Source organism: Paramisgurnus dabryanus, chromosome 1 (genome assembly GCF_030506205.2).
Source record: "Paramisgurnus dabryanus chromosome 1, PD_genome_1.1, whole genome shotgun sequence".
Taxonomy (NCBI): Eukaryota; Metazoa; Chordata; class Actinopteri; order Cypriniformes; family Cobitidae; genus Paramisgurnus; species Paramisgurnus dabryanus.
Genome location: NC_133337.1, coordinates 45,975,673 through 45,988,125, shown reverse-complemented (window position 1 = coordinate 45,988,125; position 12,453 = coordinate 45,975,673). Strand labels below are relative to the sequence as shown.

At 38.9% G+C, this 12,453-nt stretch overlaps 1 protein-coding gene across 2 annotated transcripts in view; it reads right to left on the bottom strand.

Moving 5' to 3' along the window:
* The window catches only part of cep131 (centrosomal protein 131), a 43,273-nt gene that overhangs the window by 24,489 nt on the left and 6,331 nt on the right, over positions 1–12,453 (bottom strand). The window contains exons 4-17 of one of the 2 annotated variants that reach the window (XM_065262746.2): positions 8,479–8,590; positions 7,853–7,980; positions 7,544–7,648; positions 7,279–7,446; positions 6,594–6,711; positions 6,339–6,452; positions 5,725–5,878; positions 5,480–5,577; positions 5,228–5,407; positions 4,941–5,132; positions 4,715–4,852; positions 3,322–3,447; positions 2,898–3,014; positions 1,136–1,165 (exon numbers count right to left, since the gene is read on the bottom strand). In XM_065262746.2, coding sequence (XP_065118818.2) covers positions 1,136–1,165; positions 2,898–3,014; positions 3,322–3,447; positions 4,715–4,852; positions 4,941–5,132; positions 5,228–5,407; positions 5,480–5,577; positions 5,725–5,878; positions 6,339–6,452; positions 6,594–6,711; positions 7,279–7,446; positions 7,544–7,648; positions 7,853–7,980; positions 8,479–8,590 — 1,780 coding nt within the window. The remainder of the gene's footprint in view (positions 1–1,135; positions 1,166–2,897; positions 3,015–3,321; positions 3,448–4,714; positions 4,853–4,940; positions 5,133–5,227; positions 5,408–5,479; positions 5,578–5,724; positions 5,879–6,338; positions 6,453–6,593; positions 6,712–7,278; positions 7,447–7,543; positions 7,649–7,852; positions 7,981–8,478; positions 8,591–12,453) is intronic. The other variant, XM_065262747.2, reaches the window with a different exon arrangement.

Here is a 12,453-nt window from a genome sequence, read left to right as displayed (position 1 = left end):
CTCTTTGCTAAAAAAAAAACGCTGTCCAAAGTGCTGCAACGTGAGGAGAGCCGTTTGTAAATTCTTTATCTCCTGTTTATTACAAATAAAGTATTTTTAGAGTACAAACCTTATCTTACATACTTGTAAATTATTTTTTGATGATATTGGAAAGCCATACATTTAAAGCAATTACAAGCCTGCTTTTTACTTCCATGACTAAAAGAAAACGGATTTTAAAGGTTTTAATAAAAAAAATAACAATTTCAATACAAGTGAAAAACAACACAATTATTTAACATTAATCTTAAACTGGGGATCTTCTTCCTCCGCTTAGTTTTTCAGTTTACAAAGTCCGTTATCTAAATAGGGATTAGAAAAAGTGCCAGCGCAACTAGCTTTTAAAGGGGATGAGAGCTGAGTCTCTCATTGGTTTACTGCACGTTACGCCCAAAATACTCCCATTACAATAGGACCTACCCTTTTCGACCATGCGCTCGGCGCAAAAACCATTTTTCCCGTCGTTAAATTAGCAAAAGTGGATTCGGACTAGTGATGCACCGATGTATCGGCCGCCGATATTAATCGGCCGATTTTTGATGAATTTGAAACCATCGGCATATCGGTCATAGCACGAGAAAGGCCGATACTGATTGTTTATTAATTAACTGCATAAAGAAATTCATTATATGTAAAAAATGGTTAATGTTGTTAATAAAATAAATGCTGAATAGCTAAAACCACCTTTGAAGGTTGTCAATCTGTCTTATTATATTTGTTTTAGCTTAATTTTTTGTTTTAGCTTAATTAATTAAAATAATTTGATGCAGAAATAAACTAGCTAATAGACCAATATAGTATTGTATACAAATGTTTAATATCGGTATCGGCCAGAAGTTGTCTGTTTAAATCGGTATCGTATCGGGCCAAAAAATCCTATCGGTGCATCCCTAATTCGGACACGCCCATTTAGAAGTTCCGCTGTGCGCTTTAGACAATGCGCTTAGATTGTTAAAATAGGGCCCTAAAAGTGTTAGTGGTTTCCACCAAAATCAACAGGCAGACTTTGTGGCAACTGCAGCATATTAACAGAGATGAATAAGAGGGTGAATATTAGAGCAATGAATACAGGGTTAGATAGGAAAATAAGAGTTACCTCACACATGGGACCCAGAATTTGCCACACCTACAAGCAGACGGTAGGACAGATAAAGACAGAAAGGCACAATAACAGCAGAAAGAGGAAAAGAGAAACACAGTTAGAAGTGGCAAGAGCAACACGACAAACACAGATGCTGTAAGCGTTAAAGTGAAAGATGCCTAATAATAACCACAGTGAAAATATTTTTTTAATTGATGTACTGTGAGAAGAAGGTCTATAAACTAAATCAGACATTTCACAGTTTACACTCCACTTTATGGTTTTGAATAAGTTTTCCCAAAAGTGAAAAAAATTACTTTTTTAACCTAATGACTTTATGTGGGACAAAATGAGATAACGAATTTCACTTTTTTCAAATTGACACTTGCCGTGTTGTGGTTGGTGTTTCCTCTGGTTGACTTTCACAACATTTCCGAGAAACGCATGTCATGATCTTTAACTTTATTCTTTGTTCTCCGCCCAGAAACAACACAAAGTTGTCTGATCAAAGCAGAAAGCTGTCATGTTTATTTTGGTGACAGTATGCTTCATCAAGATCGAATAAATGCTGCATTTTTAAAAGTATGCAAGATATTGTAGTGTATTAATATTGTTGTTATAAACTTTAGAGACGTTTGTGAATGATGGTTGCACACCGGTCTGTTACTGTGGCGAAATCTAAACATGACACGCCACAAAAAAAGTGAAATGTGACCCTGGCCCACAAAACTAGTCTTAAGTAACACTGCTGTATTTGTTGCAATAGTCAACGATTTGTATGCCATAAATCATTAGCATATTAAGTAAATATCATGTTACATAAAGATATTTTGTAAAGTTTCTACCATAAATATCTCAAAATAATTATTTATCATTAGTAATATGTGTTGCTATGAACTTAATTTGGACAAATTTAAAGGCGATATTTTTGCACCAAAAGTGCAAAGTTTGTATTTTCTTGGCCAAATATTGTCCTACCCTAACAAACCACACATCAATTGAAAGCTCATTTATCCAGCTTTATTTCTGATGTACAGTACTGACCTACTGTCTTAGGTCACCATGACCGAATTAGATTTGTTTGTTTTTTGCAATGTTATGATGATCATATATTATTGTCTCTTTAAAAGAATACATCCAGAAAATACAGGAAATGTGTATGTAGTATTAAAAACTGTATAAAAATGTACACTGATGTGTCAAGTTTTAAGGGTAATAGCAGGAAACTGCAGGATCTCGTAAACCTAAATAAAATTAAATCCTAATTTATAATTTAAAAGAAATTAGTCTTTTTACTTCATTTTGTTCACAAACGCTCAAAATTTGTTTAGTGCCAAGAGAGGTCACACTAAACACTGACGATGCCTAAAGAAGACATTTAGTCCTAAAAATGATTTCAGCAGTAGCAACATAAACAAGCGGGGTTCGTGGTCAACACGTAACTTCCGGTAAACTCGGCTAAGAATAAATAACAACAAAGTACTTTAAACGTAGTTTATTTATATAACAAGCCAAATAAACAACACGTAGATTACCTAGGAAACCAAAACATTTGTTATTTTCGACAAGGTGTTTGTTCAAGAGTTCAATTTAGCAACTAGTCGGACCATTAAAAAAACCTGAAACCGGAAGTAAAGTTCGGACCAGACACGTATCGTGTCACCGCAGGTGCGTCTGATGAAACCGTCTATATATATCTCACTTTATGTGTCAGTCATACGGTCTCTTGGGTGACCCTTGGTCATTCAGAGTGCCTATGAATTTAAATTAAACTCACCAGTTCATGTTGTTCCTGCATCTGAGCTATCTTCTTAGTGTACTTCTGATCCACCTGCTTAAGTTCTCCTACCACCTCCTCACATCGTTCACTCAGGGCCTTTTTATCATCTATCAGCTAAGAGAGAAAAAGAGTGTTAATGTTTCCTTGTTTCTAAGAGAGGGATTGGAAATCCTATGACAGTGGTCCAACATTCAACAAATGTGTTATTACCATATTCTTGCAAATATGAACGGAGGACATTTGGACACATTTATGCTTTCGGCAGATGTTTTTATCTAAAGTTTCTTGCAGTTCCTTTTATCACCATGTGTATTCCCCATGATCGAACTTGTGACCTTTGTTCTTTTAACACAGTGTTTTACTAAATGAGCTACATATATCAGGTGAGTTGTGTGCTGAACAGGTGTGCTGATGTTATTACCTGGTCTATAAATGTCAGGTGTCTTTGTATTGTAGCTTCATACTGTTGTTTGTGCAGCTGGAAGTTATGATTGAGCTCCTTTTCGGTTTCCTTTACGTGACGGATCGTCAGCTCCCTCTGCTGGGCCTACATGTAAACACACACCTGTACATCAGTCTCAAATAGAGGGCACACAAAACAGACAAAACATATCTACATTTCAATTACAAATTTTGATGAATATTAAAAGGGACATATCATGAAAATCTGACTTTTTTCATGTTTAAGTGCTATAATTGGGTCCCCAGTGCTTCTTCAATCTATAAACTGTGAAAAAGATCAACCCAGTAACTTAGTTTTGGTAAACCATTTTCTGCAACATGTGAAAAAATAGGTCATTGAAATTTGGCTCCCCCTGTGATGTCAGAAGGGGATAATACCACCCCTTAATTTGCACTATCCAACCACGGCACTGCCATTTAGTGCAGAGATCAACTCATTTGCATATAAAAGGACACACCCAAAACTGCACATTTTTGCTCACACCTACAAAGTGCCAATTTTAACATGCTTTAAAAAATTATCTATATAATATTTTGTGCTAGAACTTCATATATGTACTCTGGGGACACCAAAGATTTATTTGACATCTTAAAAAGTCTTGTGAAATGTCCCCTTTAACATCATGTAGAGTTTTTATGATGTGTGCATGATACAGTGCTTTTGGGTATAGTAAAAAAGATTTCCTTTTAAATCTTCCAATAGCTTATGAATTTCATTGAATGTAAATATGTTACGAGAATAAAGTGAGTACCAGTACGTAAGTACATGGATCAGATTGCAAGTACTTGGATCAGATTGCAAGTACTTGGATCACATTGCAAGGACTTGGATCACACTGCAAGGACTTGGATCACACTGCAAGGACTTGGATCACACTGCAAGGACTTGGATCACACTGCAAGGACTTGGATCACACTGCAAGGACTTGGATCACACTGCAAGGACTTGGATCACACTGCAAGGACTTGGATCACACTGCAAGGACTTGGATCACACTGCAAGGACTTGGATCACACTGCAAGGACTTGGATCACACTGCAAGGACTTGGATCACACTGCAAGGACTTGGATCACACTGCAAGGACTTGGATCACACTGCAAGGACTTGGATCACACTGCAAGGACTTGGATCACACTGCAAGGACTTGGATCACATTGCAAGGACTTGGATCACATTGCAAGGACTTGGATCACATTGCAAGGACTTGGATCACATTGCAAGGACTTGGATCACACTGCAAGTACTTGGATCACACTGCAAGTACTTGGATCACACTGCAAGGACATGGATCACACTGCAAGGACATGGATCACATTGATGATGATGATGATATGTATGTGTTTGTCGTACCAGTGCTGTCTGTAACATATTAATAGTGCGTTTCTTTTCCTCCATCTCCAGTTTGAGTCTCATCATGGATCCTGTGACCTCGGCAGCTGTGGCTGAAGCTTGTTCTACAACTGCTAGATCCTCCTCTGACAAAACCATCTACACACACACAAATAAATGTAAACCTCTGCACTGACACAACACAAAATTTGGGCCACGCTTACCTTCTAAGTTCAGCTGTGTTTACCTCTCTGTGTGATCCAGACGTGACTGAGCGTGGTCTCTCTTGCTCTGATTTCTCCATCTCATCCAGGAAACTCATAATGGTTTGCAGTTTGGCCTCAGACAGCAGGGTGCCCCCATCTGGTAGGGCAGGGGTTTGACTCAACTGCCTGTGCCGTTCCACATTATCAGTTGTCAGGGAGTTGGAGTCTCCATCCTGAGAAGAAATCAGGTCATTTAGTAATCTGCATCACAACCATTTGAACGTTAACACAAGACAGCCCACGTTTACATATCAACACGTCAACTCACTTCATCAATCCATGAGTACTTGTCATTCCTGTGGCTTTTGGGCTCGGACAGTCTCTCCGGCTCTTCTTCTAAGAGTTTCAATGTGTCCAGCAAATCATTTAGGGTGGTTTTCGACTGAGCCCTGCTTGATGACGCCCCCTGTCGCTGGTCCTCCATGCTCACAGACCTTTGCAAGATCACCTGTGGGACAACAGGTTTTAGCGTTTGGTTTGGAGTTGTTGAAACTGAGAGAGGTTTGGGGTGGGAGATTACCTGGGAACACTGAGAGCTTCGGCATACAGAACCAACGGGGGATGCAGCCCTCAGATTTGTCGCATCATCCAGATCAGACACAACATTCACATTAGAATCTGAGAAAAATGGAGACAACCTTTACAAAATCCCCAAATATTTATCAATGCGGTACTCACTAACTGCACATGAAATACATTTCAAAGTAAAATGTAAAGGAGCTTCATATAACGAAACACAAAATTAGCTACTAATAACTTGCACACCTGTGTTTTTAGCTTTGATATCAGTGGGTGAAGTTGGTGAACTCTTGGTCAGTTTTTTACGGCCCACTTTCCCAGCATGCCTTAGTGCTTCCACCTCCTCATGTGCTATCTGCTGGACCTCCGCAGCACGCTGAGCTCTTTTCTGCTGTAGCTCCTGGGAGGCAAAGTCAAAACCATGGTAAACTATTCAGTAAGACGATGTATGTGCCATCAAAATTAATAGCACTAACTATACTGTTCATATATTAGGCACTTATAAGTATTGTGAAAGCAAAGTAGTACAAATGTCTTACTGTACATACAGTGCAGCACCTTAAACATCCAAATTTAGCAAAAGTACAAACAATTAAAGGCGGGGTGCATGATCTCTGAAAGCCAATGTTGACATTTGAAATCACCTTAACAAACACGGCAATAGTATCTGGACCTTCTTTTGATAGACCCCCACACACATACGCAACCCAGGCAATGATGTCGGTTAGTAGACATGCCCCTTACTGCTGATTGGCTACAAGTGTGTTTTGCTCCTTCCCTCGACTCCCTTTTCCAAAGTGTTTTTCAAAAATCGTGCACCCCGCCTTTAAGACTTTAGGATTTATGAAAATGTACAGTACCTGTATGGCTGTAAGTCGAGCCAGACGGGCTTTCTCCTCTCTGATGCGTTTCCTATCATCTTCTTTCTTCTTCATAGATTCAGTGGCTTTCTCCTCAGCTCTCTGTTCCCTCTCCTAAAGAAAAAATTTAGAGAAAATTCAATACAATAATTCAATCATTGGAAGCCTTGGTGCTGGGGTAATTTCTATTCAATTTGAACATTATCGCCCACTGCTGGTCTACGCTTAACAAGCATTAATCTTGAAACCCATTACCTTCTTTTTGGATGCTAGAAGTTGTTTAAGGGCATTCTCATTGGCTCTCTTTCTGTTGGCATGGCGACGAAACCAACGCTGGATAGTAACAGCAGCATGGTTTACCTGCTGAATAAACCTGAAAACAGAGTTTATGTATTGAGTGTTTATTAAACAGAAGTTATTGAAGACATTCAGAAACAACTCATGGTGCCTTCACACAGTAAGCAAAAGTACGCTATCGGGATGAATCCAGTTACCTTGCTTGGTGTTACAAACGGTTAATATCAATGGCGGCTGGTGACTGCTCTTCCGAGGGCGCGAATTCAAAATATGTGTTCGGAGTGTCATGTGTGTTGCTCGTGTTTTCAAAATATGTGTTGTATGATGTGAACCATGTGCATCACGTGTCTTGTCAAAATAAGTGCCTGCTGCAAACGAGTCTAAACGGTTTATGATAAAAGAGACGTTCACATAATACACGCATTATACTGACTTAACCGAAACTCTGACTACGCATGAGATTACGCAAGTATCTGGCAAACGCGAGCGTCTCTTTTATTATAAACGGTTTTGACGCAGCAGGCACTTATTTTGACAAGACACGTGATGCATATATGTTCAACTCACGGAATCCAACTCACTTAAGTATACTGCTATCAATGTACAATTTTCATGACCATAAAGATCATGGGATATTTCTTACCTCTCTGCCTCCTCCTCGGTCACCTCTCGCCGGCGGGGTACACCTGGGCTTCGGGGGCTGTTGTTGTTGGAGCCTGATGATGCTGAGGAGAAGTTCTTCTGGGACTTAGTGAGAGAAGCGCCTACTTCTACAGACACATCATCATTCACTGTGGCTTTGATGATGTTACTGTTAAAACCAAAATAAGAAAGTTTAATATTTTTAATAGGCATACTTAAGGACAAGGACCTGTCCCAAAACAGCGGTGCAATCACAATGAACCTACTTGAATGAAGGTTTCTGATTGGAGCTCTTGGGAGTGAGGGGCTTCTCTGAGTGGTTATTATGGAGAATGGTGGTCACAGAGTTTCCCACAGCAGCTTTATTGCTCCTAAAAGTCATGATTTAAATTAAATTTTATGATTTAAATGGATTGAGAAAATGTTTTAGGCCAATATTAATATATCCATTAGAGCACAGTGAGTGTTAACCCCTTCAGACTCTGCAACCACTGGAATGGACAAACCAATAAAAATGCTGATTAAACACTTTCAGGTCTGAAGGGGTTAAAGTGGAAAAAAAAAGGTCTTCCCACCTGTTGTTTGCAGTGAAGTTGGCAGCCAGAGAGACTCCGGCCTCTCTCTTCTTCAGTCCTGTAGGAGAATCCATGCTACAGGTACTGTGAGAGCTGCTGGGTACAAGAAACGCTCTCGGCTGTTCATCCTGAAAACATGTAAACCATACAGACATGCCATTTACACACAGATGATACATTTATTACAGTTTAGTGCTTTCTTAGTGCAGACATCTTGTGTAGTTACAGTAGTTTTCATTGCATCATTATGCAAACAAGGTTATGAAACCATGGTTTATGCCGTAAAACCACTACTGGTTTTTAATACGATTGCAAATGGTTGCTAAAGCGTTCTGGGTGATTGCTAGGGAATGATAAACATAGCAAATGCCACTAATAAATGTATATTACTATTATCATAGCATTTTTGAGTATATAAGTTGTTATATAAATTGTATTCTTTTAATAAATATGACTATTGCGCCAAAATTTGCTCTGGGGCTATGATCTTAAAAATAAAATTAAACATGGCAAACTATAGGTTTGCTGGAGCCTTGATGCTCTACATGTTATTTAAAAAAGACATGCAATAGGATCTGATAACAAAATTGGCATAAAAAGTAATGGGTTATGAGGTTGAACAGTACCAGGATGTTCCAGGTAGTGCGGTCTTTGGATGCCTTGGAGAGGCTGGCCAGTTTTCTGCGTCCATCAGAGCTGCTGTTGAACAGAGCCAGGAAATCTTCTGTTTGGCCATCACTGCGATCAGATGGAGACAGAAAAACAGGAAAGAAAAGAGAGAATAGGTGAAGAACTGAACAGTAAGTACACATACAGTAAGCATACGAATGACCCGGCTCTGAGGGTCAACAACAAATACACAGTTATATTTTAATTTTGAATAAATGTGGGCAGGGGCGTAGGCAGAAATTGTATTTTGGGCGGGCCGGAGCAAAAGTGAGTGGGCCTATAGTTTATCAGAATAAAATTACTTAAATAATAATTAAACCTTAGAGTGGAAAAAAACAAGACAAACTGCAAAAACAGTGACACCTTTACTTTTCAATTTTTGGCAAAGTCAATAATAAAACACTGTCTAAACATGTTCAACCAACAGAGCTCAATAAAGGCTGAACAAACCAGGCAAAAACAGTTCACCTGAAATAAAGTAGGCTAAAAATAAATTGAAATGACGAAAACTCTCAGCAGAGCACGGTTTGAAATAAATAACAACCAGTGTTGGGCAAGTTACTTCCAAAGTGTATTACAAATTACTGTAATTTGAAAGTAATTAGTTACATTACAATATTACCGACTCTGAACTGTAATGAGTTACACTACTTTTGCGTAACTTTTGAGTTACTTTCATCAAAATAACAGAAGTATGACTAGGCATTATAAAATGTTAAAATGTAGTTTATTGATGCTTATAAATCTAGAAGTTATGTGTTGGCCCTCGAGCTTTGAATAGGCACAGTGAAGACTTATGGCAAAAAACAGTAACAATGACTGTCAGAGTCATAAACATGGACAAATGATCTGGTAAAAGTCTGGTAAATGATGGTACACATACCAAACACAATAGAGCTAGAGCCCACTATAATGCAACCTATAGACTAATAACATGGCAAGACACGCAACCTCTTTTCATTTCTATTCTTTAATTCACTTTAATTCAGATTTACAGCACAAACCTGGCTTGCACTGGGTTGACACAACTTATCAAAAAGTGCTATTGGAGGGTCAGGCCTCAAGGAATACAGCTAATTTCAGTACAATATAAGGATTACATGTAGGTTAACATATAATTGCTTAATACAACACAGACAAACAGAGGAACACTGCTTTTTGCCAAACAATGAATATAGGCTCCCATACAAAGGCTGGTAACAGTGATGTTTAAATGTACTATTTAAATAACCATGTTTAAGTCTACATTAATGTTACGTTGTAGTTTAGGTTGCTGTTTGTAATAAAACTGTAGATAGCATAGGAATAGCCTAGCAATCTATTATGTATATGGACTGAAACCATAGCAACGTTAGCTTACCTTGTCATTGCTGGTGTGATGAAATGGATTTTACTAGCAAGATTTTTAAAAGTCTCTTTACTACTGAGGTTCAAGCAGCACAGGAGACCGATAGAAACTTTCTGTTGCTTTTACTTAGTGCTCTCATTCGCAGAATTTTGCGTGTGCGGCGCTACCGGACCTGATTGCGACCACTTTAGTCAATGCTTATACAGCCGCGGACTTCCCAGATTCGGCTCTTAAAGAAACGCGTCAAATACAAAGTTAAAGTAAAAATGAACATGCTGCATACAGCACCTGGAAACATACATACGCTGCGTCCCAAACCGCATACTTCCATACTATATAGTAGGCAAAGATTACGAGAAGTAGTGCTTTTCGCCTACTATATAGTATGGAAGAATGCTGTTTGGGACGCAGACATTACTATTTTACCCGCAGCTTTTTCCTGTGTGGATGCTGGTCGCGCGCATTAGTCAAAAATAAAAAAAATAAAATAACACGTCTATTTTTGAAATGCATTGTTGTAACGCGCTCGTTACTAAGACTGTAACGAGTAAAATATTACCAAAATGTTATTAGTAATGCGTTATATTACTGCGTTACAGCTAAAACTAATATATTACTGTAATATATTATATTTTGTAATGCGTTACTCCCAACACTGATAACAACACATTGCCTAAGTTATGTTAAATCAACCATATACAGTGCAATCAGCCTGTTGGAAATTAAGCTTTTGTGCCAAAAATAGCAACTCATTTAAATTAAACAATGTAAGTTTAACCTATAAGGCTGGCATACATCTATACACAACAAACCACTTAGTTAAATCACTTCACGAGCAAAAATAAGGAAATTAGCTAAACAGCATGCCTACCTTTGTTGTTTTAATTCTACAAAAGACGCAAACGCCCGGGTTTGATGTTGAAAACAGAAATGATCTCATTATAGTCCAAAGAGTCACAGAGTTCTTTTTAAAAAAAACAAAAGGTTGTTGAGGCGGGTAGTAACTCATGGATGCAAATTGGGTTGTGAAGGTGGTTCATCAATTGCAGTTAGATCGGCGGGTAACCTGTGTCAGACTGACCGGGAGAGAGCACTGGAACTGCTGCCAGAGAGCAAGCGGCAGCCGGCGCCACCAGCGTCTAGAACTGGGCTGGTAAGACTCGGTAGATGGAGGCAGTGGCGTATCTTCTTCATCAAATCGTGCTTTTTTAAATAACACATTAAAGAAACTTTAGCCATTATTGTGGCAATGTTAATATTAGCTAAAAAAGCAGTTAGCAAAGTTAGCTGGCAGACTGCCAGCACCCGCCGACCGCCGCCCCCCACAGAGTCTATCTATCAGAACTCCTAGCAACCAAGCAACCAATTACGTTTCGGAAGCTTCCTACAACTTGCTTCAACAATTCAATTTTATTTAGAAAGCAAATTAAACACACACCAGTCAATAATAAAGCCGGTTTATGTTAATATATTTTATTAAATACATTTGAATAATAAAAAATAAACTAAAAATGTATTTTGGTTAAACTTGCCTGGGCGGGCCAGGGAGTTATGTGGGCGGGCCAGTGCCGCCCTGGCCCATTACTGGCTACGCCCCTGAATGTGGGTGGTTCTTGTTCATGTAAAATTTGCAGCTATGTTGCTACAATCTTAAAATTCTACTAACTATAAAGACTTAAGAAATGGTTTGATGGGCAACCAAATTGGTTTTTCTATGGCATTGCTGTGAAGAACCCATTTATAGGTCAGCAACAGGCAGCCAACGGGCCACAACTGGCCCGCCAGCAATGATATCTGGCCCATGCCCGCAGCTTGTGCGGTTGCTTGACTCTCACTATGCACTCGCAGCTGGACAACACGCGCTTGCTCGCTCGATCAAGATGACTTTGGGGTAGGACAATGACATCTTCAAATCTGTGATTGGTGGGTTTTTTGATTTAATCAGTGACACACATACTCTTTTGTTCCACAATCTGTGTCCAGTCAATCTACTGTAGGTAGAAAGAACAAATTTTAATATGATCACTTTTTAAGGTAATAGTTGTGTTAAATTATCCTATGTAGTGGTCCACCATCTAGTGGAAAGTTTTTTTGGCCTAATGCCAAAATTACTTGCCGACTAGTGTTGTGCGGGTCGTCTCATAACCCGTGGATCGGGTTGGGGCGAGTCATTAAAAACAACATAAAAAAACATGTTGCGTGCAATTCCCTATAGCCTATAATATATATTTGGGAATATAACTTTTCAAACTTTAAAAGGTTTTTGATAAGGTTGTAGTTCTAGACATGCTAAACATCTCAGTCTCATAGAAATTCCTCTTTTAGAAATGTCAGCCAGAAAACAGCCCAATCTGAAAAACTGATGCTTATGACATCACAGGCATCTCTTTGCCCCTCCACTTTCTACATTTTTAGAGTGGCAGCAAAGTCAGCCAATCAGTAATGAGATTGCAAGTTAAGCCAGCAGGGGGAGCCAAATAGGTGCAAAACCACTTGTTTAAAATCCCCCACCCTAATAGAGCTATCTGAGAGAGGTTTTTAGGAAGCTTCTAAGGCATTACAGACCCAAACAAAAACATTTTTG